At 42.3% G+C, this 27,292-nt stretch overlaps 1 protein-coding gene across 6 annotated transcripts in view; it reads left to right on the top strand.

Annotated features, from left to right (window-relative positions):
- SLC8A1 (solute carrier family 8 member A1) overlaps positions 1 to 27,292 on the top strand; it is a 269,144-nt gene that overhangs the window by 178,232 nt on the left and 63,620 nt on the right. For 5 of the 6 annotated variants that reach the window (XM_075267408.1, XM_075267412.1, XM_075267410.1 and 2 more), the window contains exon 3: positions 17,962 to 18,068. In XM_075267408.1, the coding sequence (XP_075123509.1) occupies positions 17,962 to 18,068 (107 nt within the window). Of the gene's footprint in view, positions 1 to 17,961; positions 18,069 to 18,417; positions 18,522 to 27,292 lie in introns of all 6 variants that reach the window. The other variant, XM_075267413.1, reaches the window with a different exon arrangement.

Below are 27,292 nucleotides of genomic sequence, written 5' to 3'. Positions count from 1 at the left end.
CAGATCTGGGGACATCAATCCTACTTATCGAACGGTCAGCTGAAATGTATCCTATATAGGGCTGCTGAGGTGAGAGGGGACAATCTGTGCGCAGCGCCATGGGACGTGCGGGCACCCTTTGGGCAACATAAGAGATTTTATTATATTAGATGGATTTATAGGTGGATGATAAAGGGATATCATACCTAAATGCACAGGAGAACATTCATTTCAGATGACTTTCCATATGGAAATGTCTTCCTATTCCTTTAGATGAAACATCACATTTAAAGGGTTTGTCCATTTTCTATAAATAAATGAAATTGTCAGGATAGTGAAAAGTTCTACCATTGTCCAAAATACTTTCCGTATCAATTCCTCACGGTATTCTAGATCTCTGCTTGCCATCATTCACGGTTCACACTACCGCCGCTTTCCGCCCCAGGGTTTTCATCCTAAACCCTGGGGAAACTGGACAGGGGTCAGCTTTGAAACCCATTCATTCATATATGTAGGACTTGGTGTCCGTGTAAAAAAAAAAAACGGTTTCCAGGCAGAGAGGCCACATATGGACACCAGCGGTCACCTTTAAAATTGGTTTTAAAGCTGACCGCCTGGAAAACATCCCCTGTTCAGTTTCCCTGGGGTTTAGGACGGAAACTTTGGATCGGCGAGCGATGGTAGTGTGAACGCCCCCTTAGTGGATGGAAAAACTCAATAGAAAGCAACTACAAATGTCGTATACCAGATGAGATTTTGCAGTTGAGATGGTTCCAGTGCTATATTTGGGCCCTCCATTGGAGACCACCTACTAGCCACATCCATAGCTTCACCGTGTAGTCTGGGCAAAGGTCAGCATTCACTGAAATGAGCGACGTTCATTACTTTCAGTGTGCACAGTGTCCTATGTTCGGCCTAGCTATGTGTGAAGGTCTCGGGGGCTCTACCCTGGGGGATTCGCAGTATGAAATGGACGTCCTTTCCCCTCAGCGTACCTACATATGGCCGTGCTTCTAGACATATACTAGATAGTGGATCATTTCTTCCCACCTCATTGACTTGCCTCCTATTTCATTCAGTGTTGTTGTGATCCTTTTGGCTTTCTCTAGGACTGGCTCCATTATAATGGCTGCAGAGCAGTACATAAGTATTCATTGTGCTATGCATTTCTTGTATGCATACAGCAGCTCATAACCGAGCTTCCCAGAGAAACTGAGACCTTTTTATAGTCTGCCAGCTCATGTAGAAGAATCTAAAAACCTTTAGTATTTGCAAATTGGAGGAAAAGACATTTGTGCTGCCCTCTCGTTGTCCATATGCTAGCGTTACTCACTGCACTATGCATGCAGCTCTCCTGGGCCATCCAAGTAAGCTCAATGGCAGACGCGCTAGAGGAACATTATTCAGGCCAGCGGCCTGGGAGTGCGCCTCCGCCAGTGCTTCATGCTTCATTACAATAATCAGGACGACACAGATAAATACATTCTGAATTTTCTAATTTATCTAATCCGAGTCCTCGTGATTGGTCTCGGCGCTAAAGACACAAGCAATGGCGGCTAGACGAAGACAGAAGTTTAGTTTTTCCTTACAGGTGTAGCGGAGCTGGATTTGTGCAATAATATGGACTACAGAGAAAGCCATCACGTTATGTAAGCTCAAGAGCGCAGAAGAGACGTAGTTACGTAAATGACAGATTCAGGCGCTACATTAATGGTGAATAGCTTTGTAAATACATGGCTTTATGTGTTCTGACCCTGAGTCTCCATTCTCATTATTGATCCTTGCTGATGAATAGCTGGAGTCATACTTCTGTCAGCTCTTCTAGCTCCCTTTTATGTACTGGATTATTGTACGCAGCGCTCTCTCTGACTTTCATTGCTTTTTTTTTTTAAATTTATACTGTCTACCAATATATGGACACCCATGTAAATGAAGATATCTGCGGACGTGATGTACCTTCCACCGTTAAATAGGAAGCATGCATTGGCATTAGTCGTATGCATGTTGCCACAAAGTGCAGAGTTGTCCAATTTCAAAAAAGGGGTAATTGTGGGGTACCAGAGAAATGGTCGAACCTTAAGAGACATAGCAAGTGAACTGAATTACCCAAAATCGACAGTGGCCTATGAGATTACAAAGTGGAAGGTGAACGGTGATTGTCGGAATGTGCCCCGAGTCCACAGACCCCCGAAACTGGGAGATAGAGAGCGACGAGTGCCGGCCAGAGAAACCGCACCCGACCAATGGCTCACATACACCAGGAGTCTCACCAGGCATCCGGGAGTATTGTGTCCATCAATACCATCTGTAAGGAAGCATCTGATGGGGTCTACCAACTATTGGATAGGAAGTAATGTGGTTTTTCTATTCTACCACAGTGTCCAAATACTTATTGGTAGACAGTGTATTAAAGGGGCCATCCAGTTTTTTAAATAAAAATACTAAGCCAGGGAATGTCTTATTCTCCCCCTTTAAATTCCACACAACTCCAGCGCGACCACCCTACTCCTCCCTATCAGTCTTCTTGACTTGTCCGCCATGGTACAGTTCTATACATACTTGTAACCACTATAGCCAGTCCCTGGTCTCAGATGTGATACCTACATGTTCTCCTCGAAACCACCAAGGCCTTTAGCAGCTTTCTTCTTTCCGAAGGAGAGCAATTTTGTTCTTCAAACACATTACTTGTGAATATATCCCTAGGCACAATGTAACCCACGACCTGTGAAGTATACATAAAGGAGCGAATTTACTATCCCGGGATAGCAGTGGTACATCATAGGCACACAGCCCTGATCTGTGACTAAGAATCACCTTGTCAATGTTTTTTTGCTCTGAGCACCACTTTTTAAAAGGTTATACCCATCTGGCAAATCCATTGCCTAGATCGGACTAACTGCTCCCCGTCCTGACCCCTATAGTCAAAATTTAAGGGAACGGTTGAGCAGTTCCTCTCCAACTCCCATAGATAAGGAGCTGAGGAAACAGCGTAGCACAACTGAACTTCACTGTTATAGAAACAGAGTAGTTACATATTCAATGCTGTCTCATGGCTCCCATTTTCCTCTATGGGAGTTAGAGGAGCAGAAGATAGCAGCCTTCTCAGCTGTTCTGGAAAGTCCAAGGAGCCAGGACTTGGTAGCAGTTATTCTTGTCTTGTTGCGGGATCGGCCTATCCCAACCCACTGGAGGCGTCCTCAAAAACTGGTATGAGACATACCAAAAAACAATGACAGTCTGTGCCTGGCCTAGATTTCACTTCTAGTGCATGGGACCTCTCGAGGTGCACCCCAATTATTAAGAGGCTGGAGCATCTAGCACAGTGGGGAAATGGGTTACGAATAGTGTAGTCTTAACAGATTCAACCTAAAGTATTATCCAAGGAGTTATCTCGCAGCGGCGGAGAACAGGGTTTGCCTTGGTGGCTGTAAAGGAAAATAATTTCTAAAAAGATTACTGTGTGAACGATAGACAGTACCATGTGCTCCCTCTCCAGTGACCTGTGCTAGCTATGGCCCTCACTTTTCAGTAGAAATCCTATTACATTCTATAACCTCGAGCCCTTTCCTAATAAATAACTGATGAGAGCAAAAACTTGTAACACTTCTTTCCGATAAAGTCGCTATTACACATTAATATTAATGCCATGCTGTCGCTGAATGGTCCTCGGTATTGTGTCACTGACAAACGCATAAAGGAGCAAAAAGGAGAGAAACGCCGACCTACACAATAGTGTAGTACAGATGAAAAATTTCAATAATATTAAAAAAATAATAGAAGGTGGGGCCTAATTGGCCTCTTACCTTCACTGGTTGCGAATCGTCACAACCGCGTATAGGCACATAAACCCGAGCGGGGGTGGCTGCTTCTTTCTCCTTGCACGTTGGAGCACTGCCAAAAATGAACCAGATAAACAACCACTAAATGTGGACTCCTTTAGCCATGGTAGGACAAACTGCGCTCTTATGGGATGGATGGAATCACACTATCCAGTGAATTGGTTTGATAAAATCTTGTTTATTGAGGATAAAAGGCACAACGCGTTTCGGGATTCAAAAACCCTTTATCAAATGCAATCAATCAGTCCTTGTAATATGTACTCATCAGAGCCGTTGGACTAAATAGAGTAATCCTGGCAGTCAATAAACAAGATTTTATCGAACCAATTCACTGGATAGTGTGATTCTGTCCACCCCATAAGAGCGCGGTTTGTCCTACCACGGCTAAAGGAGTCCCACATTTAGCGGTTGTTCATCTGGTTCATCAAACGCATAAAGGAAGGAGCCTCTACGTGTATTTAGAGCACAGCGTTCCACATAGGCTGTCACGCCGAATGCATTTTTAGACGTTGATAAAGTAGGCCTCTTCTACTGGCCAGAAAGATGACAGATCTATCAATATCCTTGCCTGAGGCCCCAGCAATATCCGCTTATGACCAGAGAACGTCTGACACTTTGCCGGCAACTTCCATTGGAAATTATTTCATTCTAGTGATATGAATGGGGTATAGGGACACTAGGGACCAGCAGTGAGTCCACCGTAACTTCAAGCCTAGTTTACCCTTTTTCCATTATATCCATGTAAATACACAAGATGGGTGTAAATGTAGCACGTATTTGATGCACAGCCCTCTCTTTTGTCAAAGATGTGCGACATTGTTCCATCTGTTCCCTGCTCACCACATTTTTAAAGTGGAGAGGGGAACGGAATTCCCGTATGGAGAGCCAACACTGGTGTGAACCCAGCCTAAGTCTTCCAATTCCTTCCTATGGAACTTAGAAGTCGGTTCTCCTAGGAATGGATTGATAGACTGAGTTCCAGTTAACGTAAAAAGACCATGCTCTCCAGCCAGTGAGAAGTAGGTTATTTGGGGCGGAAAAAGGCAATATATAAGTTTAACTATTGCAGCACCCAGTGAACCACCCATTTAAGAGTGGGACGTGGCGAAAAAACCTGGAGCGCCTCTTTAAAGTGATTCCATACCTCTGTGTGCGTGCAAAAATAATACCATTTGTTTGACAAAAAGTGTCTACAACATACCAGCAGGGTGCCATCCCTCTACAGACTCGCGTAAAGAAGAGAAATGCGAGCAGACCTACTGTATATCCGTCACATGTACGCCGAGAATCTACCGAGATTGATGCGAGCTTTTTGGCTTGAGCTGTGGAAAGTTCTCCATGAGGTCACCTCAGGCAATGCACATAAAACATAGCTCGCCCGACCAATGGTGTCAGCTGACTTTGCTATGAAAACAATGTAATTCCTCCATGTAGAATGACATCTGGCTTGTGTCAGATCTTTCTATGGCTTGTTGCACATCAGATGGAATAATTAATGATGCGTAAAGTAAAATATTATCCTATATTTAGAAGTGAAGCAAATGGCGCATTTCTTGTAGACATCAGTCTGTAGACATCTAGGATTACTAGGTTTCTTGACCCGGGAAGGAACTATTAGTCTTAAGGATTCTCAATCTAAACTTCCAAGATTGGACTGTAAAAGTGATCACTCAGTAATATCCGGTGCAGTAAACTGATCATGTCTACGAGTTACTAAAACTTGAGATGTTTTGGAGAAGAGGTTGTGACTTGGCTTTGTCTCCTACTGCAACCCATTCGTCCATGTCAGAATCTGCAATAGAAGAAAGTCAGTTGTTCTGAATGCAAGGTTCTCAAGGACTCACTCATGGCCCCAGAATAGGACCTGGAAAAAAAAATTCATGCTTGGTTTCTTAAAGGAAACCAGTCATACAGCACCCTGTCTTCTACCATTGTTTACATGCCAGGCGTTGCATTGCTCACCATATTCTCAATAGCGTCATCTGTAGGTACAGCAGCAGAGCCCATAGACTGGAATTAGGGTTGAACGATCGTGTTTGGAAAAAATCGGATTCCGATCAGTGATCGAGAAAATTTCACGATCGCGATCGGAATTCCGAACACGATCTTTTTAGATGGGATTGAGATCGGTAGTATTTCCCACAATGCTTTGCTTAGCCTTCACACTGAGTATATAGTATATACTCAGTGTGAAGTCTCCGCTGCGGTTCCATAGGAATGAATGGAAGCAGCCGGCACACAGCCTTAACCCCCTGTGCGCCGGCTGCCTCCATTCATTCTAATGGGAGACTAAAATAACATCTCTAGTAGCTACTTACCTCCAGAGATGGCTGCTCCGGTCCCGGTGTTCTTCTTCACCTCGCTGCCGCTCCACGCTGCTCTTCTTGCCTCGCTGCCCCGCCTCCCAGGTTCGTCTATAAAGAGATAGGAAGGCGGGGCTTTTGGCTTAAGAGAGTGTGGGCGGGTACAGGGCAGGGAGACATGACGTCTCCCCTCCCAGTGTCCGCCCACACTCTCCTAACCTGGGAGGCAGGGGGCAGCGAGGCGAGAAGAGCAGCGTGGAGCGGCAGCGAGGCAAAAAATAAGGAGAACACCAGGCACCGGAGCAGCCATCTCTGCAGGTAAGTGGACACCAGGGGGGATTAAGTAGCCAGAGGATTAAAAAAAAATCCTCTGGCTACTTATTAATTCAGTACACAGCCTGGATTCTAACAATTAAAGCGTTCAATTGTTAGATTCCATGCTGTATAGTGAATAGGATTGCTTTTAAAATCCGATCTCCGATTAATAAAAAAATCCCATTGACTTGCATTGGGATCGGAATTGGGATCGAGATCGGGTTCAAATGAAAAATGATCGGAAATCAGATTTTAAAATTGTTCCTGAAAAGTCAAGATCGGCTCAACCCTAACTGGAATGGAACACTGTTACTATTGAGAATACTGCGAACGAGCAGCACAATGCCCGGCATGTAAGCAATACCAGACCCCTGCCAATCTAAAATGGATGGCCTGTCTTAAGCATAGCCGTCACTTTTGAAAACATGGACAACCCCTTTAACGTTGACTATTGATATAGCTATTAAAATAATTGATGAAAAGGATTAATGCAAACACTTCATGAACCTGAACATTCATCAGAGCCTAAATGGTTCTCGTACGGCTTAACATCTACCGTCGCGTCTGGTATATGTAATAAATGGACATTTGCTCGTGTTTTCGGAGGACAGTGATGACAATTATGAATGTATCGGCAATGACAAGGGGCCTTGTCTAGCGCTTATATGGATATGGCCTTTAGCTTCAGGATCAATAGAACAACTTCACATTTTCATGTCAAGCTGAAATTTGAAGTCAATATAATGAATTGAAGGAAAAAGGTTCATGAAATCCACTATCTGCATGTGACATGAAATGTCATGATAGCTGGATACTGATGTGAACGCTTATTTGAGAAATTGAGGTCACGAACACAGACCGACGGCATTTGGCCTATTGAAGATTAATGGTCTTCAGCTCTCATGGTCAGAGCAAGGTTCTGTCGAAAATGTAATAATTTACGCAATGGGCAGTGGAGGATGTAGACAGGCTGTGACTGCCCACTGTTACTGGCCGTACACGGTTGTTTTTATGTGCACTATACTGTATATAGCAGTTTCCAAGGTGCCATTAAGGGGGTTGTCGACTTTTAAGAACTGGCGTATGATGGGTTAAAACAAATGTAAACAGTACTTACCTTACCCTCTAACTTTACAGTGTCTAAAACTACCAATCCTGTTTGTCGTTTTATACCGAGTTCACACTAGTGCCGGCTCTCCATCATTTGGGTCGTTGGGGGACTTGAACGACAGACAGCTGGACCAGTTACACACGGAGGCCAGCAGACCCCATTGACCATAATGAGATCCATCAGATGTCCGCCATTTTGAAACTGACATGCACCACATTTCTGCCTCATTTTTCTGATGCATCACTGGACCAAAAAAATCTGTTTCTATTGCCCATGTGCCAAAATTGTTTCTCAATTGAATATTCAAATAAGTTTGCATCATTTTAAACTTCGTCTACTTTGAACAAGAATATCTGTGCCATATTCATACACAAACATGTCCTTCATGTCCTCAATCACATGCGGTTTTATATACCGCTGAATTCAGTGCACAATTGGTTTTCCCGTTATGTGCCCCGGGCCTGGAGTTATCACGGCACCGATCTCTGGCCACTGTCAGAAAGTTGTCCCTGACCGTATAGTTGGGCTAACTGTACTTGTCCATAGACTAGTACTGGGGGACGTTCTTCACAGCTTAGCATCATGGCTAGGCAGAAATGAACGCCCCCTCCCCCAGTACAGGGATATGGACAGTACTGTCAGGGGGAACGTTCCTCACAGCTCAGCTAGACTGTCAGGAACACGCCCTTTTGACAGTGGACAGACATCAGTAACAGCACCGATATCTCCAGGTCGGGGAAGATAACGGGAAAGCCGACAGTGCACTGAATTCAGCGCATTGTCAGCGTTCTAGCGGTATATAAAACCGGACTTCAAAGGTCCTCCTTAACCCAAGCCCATTCTGGTGCACATTTTGCAAAAGTGTCAAACCAGTCACATTTCCCTGTGCATTATAATTTTTTGGTACAAATGTAGAACTTAGACTTAGACTTTGTAATATTATCTGCTATTTTTTGGAGGCAGTTCAGTTTTTGGTTAACCTAGCTCCATCCATTTCCTTAGTAAACCCTACCCATAGTCCCTGAGCTAGGATTGTGAATATAAGCCAGTGCCAGTAGAAAGATTGCTATCTATCATGGTGGTCTAGTCTTCACCTGATGCTCAATATGGAAACAAAATTAGTAAAAATGTACCAAATAACCCAAATCTGTGCCTTGATGCCATCTGCGTACCTGGCAAGTATCTAATATGGAGACAATAACATTAAGCAGAATTGTGCATGAGTCTTATCGTCCATGGCGTTCACTCGGCTGGTTCATAGTTTCCTGGCAGATCGCGAGAAAACACAATATTGTTCAACCAGAAGTGACTCCTGTAACTGGTATTGGCTTTGACTGGCACATGCAATCCTATCAATATGACATAGGAACCTGCAGGCTAAGCCTGGTGGAGACATGAAGCAGACGGACTGGCAAAGTTTAGCTGAGAAAAGAAGAGTAACTTTGCCAGATGGCATTCTGAAGCTTCGCCTCCACCAGCTGCAGATGTGAATGGCTGTGTCCTGTTGGACGAGGCTCCCCGTCCGGGCATGTTAATGGTATTCACATCCTATGATTGGTATACAACGTGCCCTGAAGAGTTTGCAGCTGCAGAGGAAAAGGAGGTTGGCGGAATATGGGCACATACACTTCACAGCTCTATGTGATCACAGTGACTCATGATTTCATTCATGACTCCTTACATCTGCAGCATAATACCGCATCCAGGCTTTTCACAGCACCGTAACTACTGCAAGAGCGAAAAGTTATCAGAACTTTATGAAAAGAACTTTTGTTCCGTCAGAAGCATAAATGGGGTTAGATTGGGGGCAAATAATGCACCCATTACCCTACAAGTGGCCAAACCCACGGACACTTCTCTGAGTGTTTCTGTCACCAAAAAGTGTAAGTGGCAAAAATTATATCAAACAATATGAAAAAAATCAATGCAAAATGTTATTATAGGCGGTAAGTTTTCCAAGTAGCTCCCCTTAAAGGGAACCTGTCCCTAGGGTTGGGCCTCTAAACCACCGCTACTGCTAGAGGAGCCTTACTGCAATTATATTAAAGGGATTCTATCATTTACAATCACATTTTTTTCTCCATCACATTTAGGAATAGCCTTAAGAAAGGCTATTCGTCTCCTACCTTTAGATGTCTTCTCCGCACCGCTCCTCGGTACACAGCTGTGTAAGCGGCCATTTTCTTGTGGCCTGTGGGCATGTGCAGTCGGCTCTGCTCGAGGCCTAGAAGTTTGAACCCAGCTCCGGAAGAAGACGCGGAGAGGGGCTGTTCCTGAAGAAGACGGAGGCAGCACTGGAGAGTTCCCTCGCAGCATTGAGCGCTGGGGCCCGCCCCCAGTGCTGCGAGAGAACTCATTGGCATACAGACAAAAAATGGGATTTCTACCAAATGGCAGCGCGGAGAAGACATCTTTCTTAAGGCTATTCCTACGTGTTATTGAGAAAAAAAATGTGATTTTAATGAGTTCCTCATATTATAAGTGACAATTTAAGATTGTCTTGGAAGGAAGAGACATAACCTACCGTGTGACTGATCCAGTCCAGTATATCCTACATTCAGCCTGGTTTATTAGTCCTGTTTCGGCTGTCATACTTCTGTCACTATGGACGGTTACATTGTGTCTGTATTGTAGAAATCGCTATCGAGACGTTTGTAGCAAAAGCTTTTATAGGGAGTAAAATGACAAATTGATCTTCCTTCCTATTGTGACAAGTCGATGATACAAAGTATTATTACATACGTGTGTCCATCATCTGGATGGTGTCTAGTTATGGGCCAGATTGTCATGTATAGGGTGTTCTCTGCAGGGTACAAGGACATTTCCATCGCATGGCTCCCATATCTGCATTGATATCTGTATGATAAAGTGCTGTATGTGTTATCAGCAGTGACATGTCATTATTGTACCTTGTCAATATCTACCGGTGAGTTATGTAGATGAATCAGTGACAAAGGACACACGTATTTGTCATCCAATTTATTCATTTGACGATAGAATGGGCACGACTTAGGTCATCACTTTCTGTTAGTCAATACGGTTAATAAGCAATGAGCAGTTTTATGTAATAGTTAAAGGGGTCACCCGGAGAAGGATCAAGCTTACCAGTGTGTTCCCTGCACTGGTTCCTAATTTATACACCACAGTCCCCTGGCATCCTATTTACTAAGTTTATGGAGGGCAGGTTTGCTGGCGCTCATATTCCCCTGTCTCCCCCAATGCTCCGACTCTCGCTAAGGTCACCAATTCTTCTCTTCTTGGACAGCTGTCCCATTGAGGAGTTGGCCATGTGAACAAGAGCCGGAAGGAAGAGGAATAAGTCCCAGTTCACATCTGCGTCTGCCCAGTCCGTTCCCTTCTCCGCGTTTTTCGTGCAGAAACCACACACACTCCATTATAGTCTATGGGGTCTACGGTTTTCCTTAGGTAACCGCTTTTTAATGCGGATTAGGTTTCTGTTGGGGACCCCTGAACAGAAACCCATGCACAGATATGAGTCCCCATCTCCCCAGCTGCGCTCTGCAAAGTTAGTAGATGGGGGACCAGGGTATATATTGTAGTTAAGCCTTATTACTCCCCTGTGACCCCTTTAACGTCCATATTTTATATGTGTCCTACCATTTCCTTGATATCCTTGACCCCTGATACCATTGAGAGCTGGGGGGCCCCAGCGGTCGGACTCTCCATGATCTGCAATGATAAATTGCTAAAATGGTAAAACCCTCTAAATCGAGTTGCTCTTTTTCCTTTAGTTATTTTCTATTTGGGGTTATTCTTTGTGAATACCGCTGAGGGGTTCAACATCTCAACCTAAAAATATATTGAAAATGGTCTTCCAAGTATTGAGCTGGGAATCACGCTGACGTTTTCACCTCTGTCTTAAAGTGGTTGCCCTAAGGAATACCTTCACATCTATGATCATTATTAACCAGGTTAGCGCTATCATATTGAGTCTTGACTCTAGACCTGAAATGTACAGCAGTAGTCCAATATCCTGGCCTAGAATGGCCTCCATATCCTGGTTATAGACTGTATTCCTACTTTAAAGGGATTGTCTAGACTTTGTTACATTTTTTTTTATACTGATGACCTATCAACAAGACTTTATCCAACACCCCGACCCCGTACTGACCAGTGTCCGGTGCAGGAAGATATACAGTAGATTCTAGACTATTTTATTCTATTTTTGTATATGATTATGGGGGCAGCCATTTTGCCTGAGCTTCTTCTCTGCTCTGTTAACAGCATTTAGTGATATACTTTACAATATCGTCACGGCCATTGGCAGCATTAGACTGCAAGGAATGGTGTAGATAAGACCTGGCATCATCTATGGTCAGTAGTAGAGGCAATCATGGGTCACAAAATGTCTTATCTGTAGAGGTGTGATCTTCTATTGTAATCTTGTTTCTTGTTTGTTATGTAGATGAAGTGACTGCTGTGATGAAAATTCCTACAGAGTTGTCAAGTGTCAGTATTAGGCTTAGCGGCAAGAGTGAAAATTGCTAGATATAGTATTTTTTTTAAATAGGCTGACATGGAAAATTGAAACTGAAATCATCAAAAATTCCTAAATTTATTTTTTTTAAAAAATACGCCACTTTTGATGACCCATTCCCTTTCAGTATTCCAATTTCTCATGAAACTAATTCAGTGCCATATCGCAACCTGCTAACGCAACTCTTAAGAGGCTGCAGCTTGCAACACAACCACTGGGTGGCTGCATATAGCATGCATGCAAGATAAACATAAAATTTTCTCCAAACATGTAGGGCGAGTTAATCCAAGGAAAGACGTATCTCTAAGACAAGAAGAAGTCATCGTCATAAGTCATAGGCCGGGATACGCGATGACTGTATCGTCGTCATAAATGGAAAATATGTTCTGTTCTAAAAATATCGACTCTAATTTGTTTATCTCGGTTTGCTTTGCCGTATAGCATGTGACGGACTGCCTTCTGCTCCTGCTTAGGCTTGATTGAGATATTTTGACTAATTATAGTAGCCAAGAATAGCCGATCTTATGCCCAAAGAATGGCATTGGTAAACAAAGTAATGCATATTGCTAGAGATGTCATTGATCTTGCCGCTAATGGTTTTGAGATGATGTAGCGCCCTCCTAACCCTGTCAGATGTTGTCGGCCCGTGCCAAGACGCGCTCTTTCATACGCTGCAATTTTAGTTAGCATTGCTTATAAATTTACTCAAAGCCACTTTGCCAGCTCCTCTCAAAAATGTCATTTGCTTCTTACCTATTCATCTATTTGTATTCATTAAATTAGGCGCCGAGGTAAATAATGGCCGTCGCGCTCCATATTCATAGCACTGATCTGTGCTTTGTTTGCTGAACTTTAAGTGGTTGCTTAGAATGTAGATGAATTCTTATTAAGCCTGAAGGACGAGACGCTTTTGTCATCGAAAGATACTCAAAGGATCTTATATTAGAGATGAATAGTAAATGGAGCATTAAAGGAGTTTTTCGATCCATACTTAAGACCTATCCACAGGATGTCATCTATGGGGTCCGACACCCGATCAATTGTTTCGGCAACCTCCAGGCAGTGGATGGGGAGCTCATACAATCTGCTACTATTCATGCTGCAGCCCCTTCCGCTGTATAGCAGCGGTGTCAGGAAATCTCAAATCTAGTTCTATGACTTGAGCAGGTCGCACTGCACGTTCACTGCAGCAGGTCTCAGCCCCTGGTTAGAGGGTAAATAGAGGTCATAGAAAAGAGGCCAATACACAGCAAAGATGGTTGAACACACTGATGGGGTGTGCCATCTCTAAGATTTTGGGAAGAAGAAGGATCCATTGTTCTCACAAGAGTTGAGCTACAACCAGACATGTTTACAAGTGACTTTATCTCTGTTGAGACTATGTGCTTGGCCAAGCCAAGTGTTCACGTGGAGTTGTCAGGAATCCATCCAACATCCTTTGTGGAATTTTATACTAAAACTTAAAGGAATTTTCCAGAACAGAGTTATTGATAACCTGTCCTTTGAATAGGCCATCACTCTTATTAATGGGGGTCCAACAAACAGGACCCCCGCAGATCTGCTGTTTGAAGAGGCCAGAATGCTTAAAGTGTTGCAGCCTTTTCCCTGTGCGCGTTTATCGGTCACATTGTATAGCTACAGTTCAATCCCAGTCAAGTGAATGGGGCTGAGCTGCAGCAACAATTATATTACCTCCACCGTGCTTAGCATTCAGTGAAGAGACTGCAAGTCTCACCCAGACAATATGGTCTCTTTAAACAGCTGGTCAGTGGAGGTCCTGGGTGTCACTCTCCCTAACTAACTGTAGATGGCGTCATTAATAGATCACTTCTAGAAAGCTCCTTTAAAATGTATGTAGATATTTTAATATCATGTAAATTTTCAGTCCAATACCTGGTGCTGATAACTTTCTTAATTCATCTTTGGAGTGGACGCAGCGCCATTTTCCTGGATACATATCTCCAGATCCAATGCATAGGTATCAGGTTAAAAATAATACAATTTACCTGTCTGCAGTCACCAATAGGGGGAGTACAATAGCTCTTCCTACTATTATACTATTGATTACACTGTATAAACAGTATGCTCCTGTGCTCCCTCTAGTGGTGGTTAGAGGATGACCGAATCTGCACAAATATATTAAGAGGCAAATCTGGACAAAGACAAAACATATCCAAAAATATCTACACTAAAGTAGTATCACATTTGTCATCACATAAGCGTGAATTGTCAAATAGTTATCGCACTAAAGACTTCCTTAGTGAATGGCCTTGTAGATGTGCTTAGTAAGTGTCTTCTGATCTGAGTGTGACGAAAATGGCCGACGCAGTGGAAGTATCGTAACGCTCCGATCGCACATTCTGACTTGTGAGTTTATTGGAACATAATGCGGTTAATTACTAGAAGATGATAGCGGGTGTCTGTACTACAGGAGCAGAATCCCAGCGAAAAGTCCTCTTGGCCCTCCTGCCTTCCCTCCTTAAATGACAATCTAGTGGGTTGTTTATTGGCCACCGTTGTATTAAGGAAGGGTGCCTGATGTACGTGATGTTTGGAACATAATAGGCAATAACAAAATAATTAGCCACTTTAATGCCTTAAATTGCCAGTTTTGTGTATTATCCGGAGAGATGCTGCCAGTTCAATTTGTTTCTTTCATTCCTCCCAGCTGTAGCTTCACTTATTGTTCTACTGCCAAGTTGAGGAAGCCAGAAGGAACAGCATGGAGGGGACTATAGACTATAGACAAGTCTATTCAGCTTCCAAATATTCTGGAGTTTTTATATTTTTTGCAACAACTGCAGCGCTCCGTGTGGACGGCCTTCAGCGCTTTTACCTCTAGAATACTCTGTGATATTACTTTATAACAAGGGAGTACATGCCATTAATTTAGACCATGTGGCTACTATAGACCGCCTAAGAAGAGGGGCTTCTGCCCTTGTAATGGGTGGTGAACACTTGTGCAGAGAGACCCCCTCAACAGATCCTGGAAAGAAGTTGGGGACAAATGGGTACCCAACCCTCTCAGATGGTTATAGCGGCATCAGAACCAGAATCTTTTTAAAGAAGACCTTTCACCCCCTCCACCAATTCCCGTTCTTAGCATCTGTTAATAGGCAACGCTCCTCTGCTTCCAGTGCATTTGGATTTTTTCTCTAGCCCCCACCAAGTGCAGGTAGTTTTGGTGTCTGACATGCTACTACAGCTCTGTACGGTCAGTTTAGTGGTGTCAGGCAAGACCTGTCAAGACCTGAGCAACGGGACAATTAAAGGGCGAGCATAGACCATTATAGAGTTTTCTACCCTTTTTGGTTCCCAGCACCAATCTGCACACCCCTGGCCATGAATATTGGCACTTAGATCTGATATTACAATTGAGGGCACAGGTATAGCAGGGTTAACCCAACTTTACACCGCGGTTGTGTGATACCTTGTCACAGAAGACAATAAAAAAAACCTGAAACGTCACCAAAACACTATTTTTCAATGCCTCCATTGACTTCATTGGGTTCCTTTTTCTGCTAGCATTGAAGTCAATGGGGGGCTTTTTTTTCAACATTGAAATTCCACACCAAATTCCTCACCATTTCCCTCCCTGTGAATGGACCCTAAGACAGAACTATGGTAGCTAAGAAGAAGAAATATACACCTCCTCAGTGGTTGCTCAAGACTTAAAGGGATTTTCCACTTTTTTAAAATTGTTGGCCTTCAGATAGGTCATCAATTTTGGTTTGATTGGTGGGGGTCTGACTGTCAGGACCCCACTGATGGCTCCCAATGATGCATCACATCTCCTGTGCACCATTTACCACTTTTTAAGACAGTGGATGGAGCAGGACTGGGGTAAAGATGCGTCAGCCCATCACTTATACTGTAAGGAAGTGAACAGCGTTATCTACAATGTCTTATAGATGGTTCCTTAATGACAAATCTTTCCTTTAAAATCCACCTTGGATTATATTTAATAGAAATCCTGGGATGGCAGTGACCATCGTCCACGCTAAGGGTGCATTCAGACTACGTAACGCCGGGCGTGTATGAGAGCCGTACACGCCGGCATTACGGCAGACTGCCGAACACTTCCCATTCACTTCAATGGGAGCGCTCGTAACAGCGGCGTTTACGAGCGCTCCCATTGAAGTGAATGGGAAGTGTTCGGCAGTCTGCCGTAATGCCGGCGTGTACGGCTCTCATACACGCCCGGCGTTACGTAGTCTGAATGCACCCTAAAGGTGCATTTACTCTCCAAGCCTATTCTTAAAGAAAATGTTGTAAAAGTTCTCTCCACCGTGTGATCAGGGAATCTTGTATCACTCAAGTGTCTCGGTTGTCTATAATTTTCAGCATTTTACCAAGCCGGCTTCAGTGGATTATTATTACATCTTATTTCTTCATGTACAACGTGTCAAAAAGCATTTTTGGCTGCAATTTTTGTACCTCGGCCTTTGTAAAGCCGGTACAAGCACAAATATACCTTTTCTTAGGGCGTAATTCCATGCAGTTATAGACCCTTGTCGGAGCACTATACCGTCATTGTATTAGAGATTTTCTTAAGAAACTTCCATCTTTCCCAGTGATGGACAATGTAAGACCCCGGCCACATTATAACCGACAGAGTATATTGTGAAGGTTTTTCGATGGCCATTTTCATCTGTGTAATGCAGGGGAACTTAACCTTTTTGATGCCGGACACAAAAAATGCTAATGGATTTTTAACCCATGAGTGCCGTATTAATTCTTAATGGTACCATGTACACTTTTAGGATCTGAAGGCCAAAAAGGCCTTCTATTATATGATAGAGTCACATTCTGTACACTGTTTGGTGTATTGAGGTATATACAAGTGTGTAAAACCTTCATTGACCAAACACTAGGCCAGCCAACAGTCGTTCCTCTAGAAGGGCCCATTCAGGGTCTGTTCACAGAGTTTTTTGCAGGCGGATTTTGACGCAGAATCCGCATCAAAATCCGCCTGCAAAAAAACTCTCATTTATTTTAATGGGAGTAACTCGTTTTTTCTTCCTACTAGTGATTTTTTTTGAGCTAGCAGGAAAAAGAAGCGACATGCCCTATCTTCCCGCGTATTCCACAGCTGAGTCAGCCGCGGCGTCCGAAGCTCGAGACTCACTCCCGATTAGGCCCATTTATTCGAGCCTAAGCAGGAGCGGGGTGCCGTGATGGGATGTCAGTGCACTGCATCGGCACCCCGTTACGGCTAGCCGTGCGGAGAAATCACAAGGCGGAAGAGGTTTCCACTGTGTGTATAGACCCTGCATGCTCAGGTTGGCAAAGTGTGCATGTATTTTTGGTGGTGACAGGACAGTAAGCCACTGTCTTTCAGTAGCTTTTTTCCCGGAGGAACAAAGGATCGGGCATGAAAAGATTTATCATGTCTTAGGTTCACATCAGCGCTTGGGTTCCGCTTCTTCGGGTCCGCTCACCGAGCACAGATGTGAACCGAACCTTATCTTTCCTTCCCACATCATTTGTAGAGGGATATGCCCATAGACATAAAGTAGGTGGCTGGCCATGTTAAATTTGGCAGGTTCGATTCTCTTATTTTTATGGCGCCATTAGCCCAGACATAACATTTTTGTGTCCCAATCTACGGGTTAAGAACCTCTGATGAAAAATGCTTTATTCTTGTAATGCCAATAATGTGTATTTTTGTATTCTATAAATCATTATTTTATTTCAGGATTTTTCGAAGAATATTCATGATGTGATATTTCACTGGTTTAGGCTTACTCCGATATTAGGCTCCCACCTCTAGTGATCTCTCCGTTTTCTCGCCTCTGTTCTATATTCCCACCTTTGTCTAGTCTCGCATTCTGTATACTGTTGCCTAGTTGACTTTCTGCTTCTCTTTTGTCCTATGCGTCTTCTCTTCAATCTTTCCTTTTCCTCTTCTTGCAGCAAAATCATATCAGTGAAAATAATTGATGATGAGGAATATGAGAAAAACAAGACCTTCTTCCTTGAGATTGGGGAACCTCGTCTGGTGGAGATGAGTGAGAAGAAAGGTGGGGGATCTGCTCAGAGGCTGAGCCCTAACTAGTACTATGTCTGACTTACCACACTTGGATGGCTTAATCCATTGTCCGATATGCACATGTCCATTTACGTATCGACAAGGGGCTTCCATATCTAGAGGAAGGAAGTCATAGGTCTTGGCGGGTTACAGTAATGGCTAGTGGGTGGTTTAAGAACATGTATACTCAGATCCTAGTCTTCAGCCCCTTGGAATACATTGGTGGAGGTGTGCATGTCTCTCTACTCATAACCTCATAATAACCATCAGGCTTAGATGAATGTTAAAGCATGTGTGTGAGACCGCCAACATCCATTTCCCTTTGTCTTGTGTCCCCACAGGAAGTACATTGCTCTTAAAATACTTGACAGAGAGGAGTATGACAAAGAGTCCTATTTCTACCTTGTGCTTGAAGAACCAATCTGGATACGAGGAAGAATGAAAGGTGTGAGAGTATAATAAAACAAACCGAGTAGCGCAAAAAAACAAAAAATCAACTCTCTCTCCTGTTTGTAAATCCCTACTCTCACAACTTGCTCTCTGTCCTCTCGCTTGGCATCTGAACTCTGTGCAATGCTTTCTGTACAGCCTAGCCAGCTCTTTGTTGATACTCTTATATATCTCTCTAAGCAATCTTGCAAAAAAAAATCTAAAATCTAAGCAAACCTATTATAGACTTTAAATTGTCTTATGGATTGTAGGGTTAACAAAACCCAAGAACCCACATTGCTGTATTAGCCGCTCTCTGTAAAGGGATACTTAGTCATGTCTTCCTCGCTTCTATTCACTCCCACTTTTCCAAGTGCTATGTGTAAGTATATAATTGCACAGATGCCATCTTATTCGGGATGGGCCCATATTAAGTAATCAAGTCACAGTAGTAAATCTTCTGCCATATATAGCCCCTTGGGTATAAACGCCTCCCCTACATAGTCTATGAATAGCTAACAGGCAGTCCTCTGCTGCAACGTATTTCGATTCATGTATTTTCAAGACAGAGAAAGCGGCTGGCCATTGACTTCAATAGTGATATCCAACATGTAGATATCAGCAATAGAGGTCAGATCTTAAAGACATTTTCTAGAGAACTTGACCATGTTTCAATTTGTAGACATCTAAAAGTCAAACATTTTTGCAAATATGAATAATTAACAGATTTTTTTCTAACCATCTTCGAGGTGACAATCTTTTTCCTTGATACATTGCCAACAGATGCCACCAGGAACTTTTATGGTCAGAAACCCAGCCATGACTTCCGTATTGTGGATAGGTTAGCAGGAGGACACTACGTATACGAGAAGATAACCCGGACACAATAAGGGAATTCTGGCTGGGTTTCTGACAAGTCCAGTTCATGGTCCAGTCCATCGGCAATCTAAGATGAAGACGGTCATCACTAAGATGGTTATAAAAAAAGCTTTAAATCTCTACGAATTATAGGATTATTTATATTTGGAGAAATGTTTCACTTTTAATTGTCTTCCTATTTATATATGGTTATGTTAATTGAAAAAAAAATCCCTTTAAGTTATATATAAGGCCATGGGCATATCTCATAACATTTCTGACCACATTTGGAATCTCCCCTATGATCACCTATACATAGTCATCAATGGGCCATTTACTAAATGTATAGAGGCTCCTTGTCTTCTAAAGTGAAAACTGTTCCTTGAAGTGGCTCTCTGTCTGCCTGAAGAAGGGGTCTCTTACTTACGTTCCCCTTTGTTAAATCCATATGACCTAAAAGCCAAAATAAAGGAGCTGTGTCACTGAACAAGCCCTGTTCATATGTCGTGTTAAGGTGTATGGACATCATTAGAATGGATCCCTGGACTAGTGTAAGAGCGGATCACATTCTGGTGAACATGGGCCACCCTTCTAATACGTAGACATAGATAATCTGAATGGCCCCCTTGTAATGCCGTATTTTCCCTGTAGTGACTATTGCATAGGAAAGGCCTTGGTGGCTGTAACTTTCCCTTGCTAAATTGGCTATTTGATGAGGCCACCCCTTTAATTATTCAACCCCTTCCACTTTCAGATTTGGAGACCCCACCTACAAAAAGACTTGGATAAAATAGAACTAGTGTTTCCATGTTTTGCGTAAAGTGTCCCTCCAGTTATAGAATATATCATAGAAAGATATCAGTTGACATTGTTGGGATCCAATGGGCTAGTAGATCACTCTTCTTCGGTTCTTTTTGGCATCTGTTTGATGTATTTGGGATGAGGTTGGGCTTGACGGACTTGTCTTCATGACTTGACTGAACCCAACAAGGGCTGAAGGGGTACGCAATCCGCAAAGCACATGACAGCCCCGCCATTCTATGTAGGGTCCCACCAATGAGAAACATGTCTCTATGATGTATTATATAACTAAAGGCACACTTTAATGCGACTATACATAAACTTGTATTCCATGATGTCCTTAGACCCTCCAGTAGTCATACAGGCCATATTGAGGCAGCTTAATGGGGTCATCTCAAAAAGACGCACCAGTTTGTAATTTTTATACTAAGAACATGCATGTGCATTATTAATATATTAATAACCTACAAATGCGACATTAATAAAATACTAATCCCGTTGCTTATAATCCCGGATCCTGCATGCAGGTTTGACGTGTTAACCTAAAATATAGAAAATTGCATGAAATGAAAAGGAAATGTAATAAAGATTTAATAAAATAGAAAGCTAAAGTAGAAAATAAACTTTCATCATATTAGTCTCACGCTCGGTGATTCTCCTCTACAACCGATCTGGCTTGGCTTCTATCAGGTGTATAATTATGTATCCAGAGAATTAGGCTCCTTTGGCCAAGTCGTTAGTTTGCTTAATTAAGTCTAATGAAGATATGTCAAAGGCAGTGAAATAAAATATAATAACGGAGGAAGACTTCCACTTTAGCTTTTACCCCCCCCCCCAAAAAAAAAAAAAAAAAAAAAGAGAGAAATGAGGCCGTTTGCCTATCTCCAAGAAACACATGATTTGCTGGATCTTTGGGTAGGATACAAACACTTCTTAATTAGCGAACATGCATAATAATTATAGCAATCATTGCATAAATATAATGCCAAAAGAAACTTGGCTATGTGATATAACACACCAGGTTGCTCATTTGCATTATAACCCTAAGATAATTTAACAGCGCAACGTCGCTGCCTAAGATGTTGCTTAATTAGAGCCTTGTGGTGTTATTGTATATGTTCTACTGAGCGCCGCATTGTTTGGCCGCATTTCAATTAATATTTCCTTATAGGAGAATGATGTATTTAATACGGACAGATTTATTGCTGCTCATCATTGTGCAATACCTTACAAGGTTCCTTGGCGCGATAGACAGAAAAAAAAAAAAATCACATAGAACATTCCATTGAAAAAATTTTGGACTGTATCCAGGCACTTATAAAATTAAAGAAAATTGTGTATATATATATATATATATATATATATATATATATATATATATATATATATATACCGTATTTTGTGGACTATAAGGCGCACTGGACTATAAGGCGCATTACCCATGAGTATCGCTTCACGTCTAGAATAAACCAGAGTACAGCACTAGACAAAACTAAAATATTCCATAAAAATAATTAATTAAAATAATTAAATAATAAATAAATAAATAATAAATAAATAATAATAATAATAAATAATAAATACATAAATAAAATAAATAAATAAAATAAATAAATAATAATAAATAAATAAATAAATAAATAATTAAATAATAAATAATAATAAATAAATAATAAATAATAAATAAATAAATATAAATAAATAAATAAATAAATAATAATAAATAATAATTAAAATAATAAAAAAAAATCACATAGAACATTCCATTGAAAAAATTTTGGACTGTATCCAGGCACTTATAAAATTAAAGAAAATTGTGTATATATATATATATATATATATATATATATATATATATATACCGTATTTTGTGGACTATAAGGCGCATTACCCATGAGTATCGCTTCACGTCTAGAATAAACCCGAGTACAGCACTAGACAAAACTAAAATATTCCATAAAAATAATAACGTTATAGGTCACCCCAGCTCCGAGCATGGAGTAAGTAAGGCAGCTGTTTGAGCACTTAGGTTAAGTATCGCAATCAATCAGGTTTTTTTTAATCTACACTTGGAGGTGGCCAACCGGGTGAAAATATATGAAAATGTAGCCTATCAATTCACTAAAGACAGTGCCAAGCATTAGACGCCATTATCGGCCAGCATGGAAACCTTTATAAATAATGATCCTGTCCACCAAGTGACTGCCTCCGAGTGTCCCTAGCCGTACCGTTCTTCTTTCTGTGGACATCTTCTCCATTATCACTACTCATTTGTGTTTCTTATCCTCTGTCTGTCTTCTATGTGTTCTCTTTACAGCCCTGTTGTTGAGTGAGCTTGGTAAGCATTTCATTTCCTTTGTTCCCACCTTTCCAATCTCAGTGTCTTCCTTAAAATGACGCTTTGCCCTCCTTTTTTTTTGCAGTCTTGTTGTGTGTAATTTTTTGTGATGTGATTTTATATTTTATTTTGTGATAAAAGAGACTGTACTATTGTATAAGATGTATAAGTTGAGAAGGCGTTTTGAGGTTATGCAGATCCATTCACCAAATTTGAGGATCATCAACATCTACACGCAACGTCTAATGAAAAATGAGCAGCTTATTCATTAAGCATAGATTTACTGTCGTGCTGTGATTAAAGATCTTCCCCGAGTCGGTAATGGGACAGTTGTGTTCCACAAATCCATTAAAATCAAAAGACCCGGCTCTAGGGGGCCATAAATTGTCATCCTACATTCTCCAACATTACCGAGCCAAGACTCTCCTCGTAGACCAGGAACTGATCCTTAGGGTTTTCTCTCCAGACTGGGATTTCTTTTATTCTAGATCATTGGAAGGGCTATACCATAAATGTACAGCACAGTATCTCTATGTATGGGGTTATGGAAGGGCAAGTATGGCGGACGGGAACACGAGTACTACTGCACGCTGTAGATATCGTCACATAGATCACTGTTTATGCTTTTAATTAACATTAGTTTCTTCAAGTACCATTAATTAGACCAACCAGTCTTATGCCCTGTCACATTCAATAAATTCTAGAATTAAAGATCTGACCTAGACTATAATGACTAGAAGAACGCTTTACGAAAAAATCAGAGACATTTTGACCAATATAAAGCAAAATTAAGCTTTTTACTACAAATGTACCATCAACACCAGAGCGGAGATGACGCTATTATTGTTTGGCTTACTTGTATAGCGCCATCATATTCTGCAGCGCTTTCCAGATACTGTCAATCATTGTCCCATATAGGGCTCACAATCTACATTCCCTATCAATATGTAGGAGGAAACCCAGGCAAACATAGGGACACCATACAAACTCCTTGCAAATATTTGTAATCGAACCCAGGACTCCAGCGCTGCAAGGCTAACCACTGAGCCACCGTGCTTCCGTATTGCTATCAGATTAGCCATGTTGGCACAGATCACTTAGGCTACATGAGATGCTAAACAACTGTGAAAAATGTCTATTTTTCACAGCCGTCGTGCACCCAAGGGGCACCAAAAATTGTCAAATATTGGACATTATAATATGTGACAATGGACCAAAATAACGGTGAATAGCCGGCCATTTTTTTCTGTCGTGTGATTCTAGCTTTACCCTCAATATCAGTTACACTAGTTTCACACTTGCGTTGGGGTTTTCACTTGCGGACCCAAAAAAACGGAAACCTAGTCCGCTTAAAAAGTGGTTATCTGTGGAAACTAGACTATAATGGGGTCCACCAGGCTTCCACCCCGACTTTTCTCTCTGCATTTTTATAAGTGGAATAGGCAATGGAATCCCAGAACGGCCACCGAGCACAGATGTGAACATAGCCTTTGGGCAGGGTCACATCAGCACTCAGGTTGCCATTCAGTGAGTCTGCTTGGGGACTCCCCAAACTGAAACCTGTACGCATAAAAAAGTGGTTACCTAAGAAACCACATGGACCCCATAGACTATAACGAGGTCCATGTGGTTTCCGCATAAAACACGCGGAGAGAAAAGCGCTGCTTGCAGGAAACCGAGCGGAAACCATATGGAACCATCATACTTTAGTCTATGGGGTCACCGCTTTTTAAAGTGTATAGGTTTCTATTCGGGGTTCCCCAAGCAGACTCCCCAAACAGAAACCCGAACGCAGATGTGAACCTAGCCTTAGCAATATTTCAATGATATTTCATTCTTCATAATAGGATTCTACCATGGTCTCCTGTTACATTGGACGTAACTCTCCGATTCTTCCCATAGCTCATAATCTGGCCTTTAATAAGTTATCTCTGTCCATAAAGTAATTTGCAAACCTCAAAGACATGGTGAAAGTAGTGAGCAGTGCGTCCAGTTCTGACATTAAGAACATCAGAAGTGTCATTGCTATGGACCCGAGGGCTCTCCAGATAATAAGATTGTAATTTGCATCCTATCCTACAAATCTGTACAGATGAAAGCTAAGGATGCGAGCCCTTATGGAAGCCGCATTACATGACGCAGCACGACCAGTAAATGGCCAAAATAAGAACAAGCAAAATTATTGGGATCAGTGGAGTTCCCGCTGCTCCCAGTGCAATGCTACATGGACTAAGATGCTGATGTTGGTATTTTCGAAAGAAATCAACTATATATGGTATTAAAAACTTAAGAAACATCAAAAGGAGTTGATTTTTTTCATAGAAGAAAAAATGTTGCGACGGCCATATGGAAGGGGAAAAGTGTAGTGAAAAATCTCATTCCATTTGTAGACAGTATTCTCAGTGCTACGGAACAAGGTAACAGATGTTTCAGAATGTGAAGACAAGCTTGTTACATACAGTATACAGATATAGCAGAGCTAGCCCCAACATCTTCAATCTTCAGCGAGATATCTTATCTTAATCACTGGTCTTATCATTGGTTTTTGTTGTCTCGTATGATAAGGTATCAAGTTAACTCTGCTACATCTGTTAAATGTTAATATTAAATGTATGCAGAAATGAGTTTTCCATGCTAAAAATAGATGACCTATCCTAAGGATAGGATATCAGTATCAGGTTAATGAGGATTCGACACCTGGCTGGCACCCACACTGATCAGCTATCCTCAGCACCTGATACACAGTGAACGGAGCAGGAAGCAGAGAGCTCTGTTCTTTGTGTAGTGGCCACACTAGGTAATTGCAGATCCACTCCTATTGTAATGGGACCTAAGCTGCAATACCTCAGTCCTGCCACTACACAGACAACAGCGCTGTCTGCTTTGTGCTCCATTTTCTGTGTGTCAGCTGCTGACGACAGCTAATCCATGAGCTTGCCAGGTGTCAGACCCCATTAGTAAAAGACATAGCTTTAGAATGGGTCATTCATACTGTTAGCCCAGAAAACCCCTTGAACTGTTCTGATTTTTTTAAACTATAATGCATCTAATATAATATATTTTTATATACTCATCCTAAGGTGTTATTATATGCAAGAAGTAAGTGGAAACCAACAACATAAAGGATTTGGAGCAATTTTGGAATATGCTTCCTATAGCCACTGTTCTCTGTTTTACTACAGATCACGCTTTACTGTTGACCCACAAACACACATATCTCAGATTCCTGTTGTCACCACTAGGGAACCATTTTGTATACAGCCGGATACTGTATGGACCTAGTAGGCCTGAATGGAAACAGACTAAGGGTGCATGCACACTGAGTAACGCCGGGCGTGTATGAGAGCCGTACACGCCGGCGTTACAGCAGGGCTGCCGAACACTTCCCATTCACTTCAATGGGAGCGCTCGTAAACGCCGCTGTTACGAGCGCTCCCATTGAAGTGAATGGGAAGTGTTCGGCAGCCCTGCTGTAACGCCGGCTTGTACGGCTCTCATACACGCCCGGCGTTACTCAGTGTGCATGCACCCTAAGGCCTCGTTCACATCTGCTTCGGTAATCCGTTCAGGGGAGTCCACATGGGGAACCCCCGAACGGACTACCGAACACATTTGCAAGCGGTGATCAGTGAAAGCACACAGATCCCATTATAGTCTATGGGGTCCATGTGCTTTCACTGCACACCGCTTGCAAATGTGTTCGGTAGTCCGTTCGGGGGGTCCCCATGTGGACTCCCTGAACGGTCTACCAAACGCAGATGTGAACCAAGGGTAAGGATAAGGCCCTACGTTGTGTAAACGCAGCTTTTTTGTTGCAGATTTTGTTGCGGTTTTTTGAACCAAAGCCAGGACTAGATTGAGCAGAAGGTAGAAGTATAAGAGTCTTTTATATATTTTCGATTCCATTTGGAGACATTCTTGGCTTTGGTGCAAAAAAACTGCAACAAAATCTGCAACAAAAAAGCTGCATTTCTGCAATGTGGGGCCTTAACTTAATAGTCAGTTGTGATTTCTACCCGGAGGTGTGTGGGGAACAGAAGAAGTGTGCTCTGGACTAAAAAAGGAGAATGTGATTAAATGGGTTGTCCAAGTGTGAACTGTTCTTTGTAAAGGACTCAGAGTAAAAAAGAAAAAGATACTGATCCCTGATGCTCCCTTACCAACTCTTAGGCAAAAAGACAGCTCCCATTGAAATCAGTGGGAGCCACTCAGGTCTTTTTTTCCGGGAGCCATTTCTTCCGGCTCCCAGAAAAAAGAAGCGAGATTCTCATTCTTCATGCCGAGTCACCTTGCGATTTGGCCTAAAGACACTCCCTTCTCCGGACTAGGCCCTTTCATTGGGCCTTATCCGGAGTGGAGTGTGCAGCTGGATGCCGATGCAGTGCATCAGCTTTCAGTCGCAGCTACCCGGCTTTTGGTCTGGAACCTGAGGAGGCCTTACTCTGTGTAGGCCTCCCTTATAGTATTGGCTTGCAAAACACTGATGTGTGAATAAGACCTGACTTAAATGGATTGTGTAGGATTTAAAAACATGGCTGATTTCGTCTTCTCTGGAAGTGACCACATACACTCACCGGCCACTTTATTAGGCACACCTGTCCAACTGCTCGTTAACACTTAATTTCTAATCAGCCAATCACATGGCGGCAACTCAGTGCATTTAGGCATGTAGACATGGTCAAGACAATCTCCTGCAGTTCAAACCGAGCATCAGTATGGGGAAGAAAGGTGATTTAAGTGCCTTTGAACGTGGCATGGTTGTTGGTGCCAGAAGGGCTGGTCTGAGTATT

Source organism: Leptodactylus fuscus, chromosome 3 (genome assembly GCF_031893055.1).
Source record: "Leptodactylus fuscus isolate aLepFus1 chromosome 3, aLepFus1.hap2, whole genome shotgun sequence".
NCBI lineage: Eukaryota > Metazoa > Chordata > Amphibia > Anura > Leptodactylidae > Leptodactylus > Leptodactylus fuscus.
The sequence above is the reverse complement of the archived record's forward strand: the minus strand, read 5'-3'. Positions and strand labels throughout refer to the sequence as shown.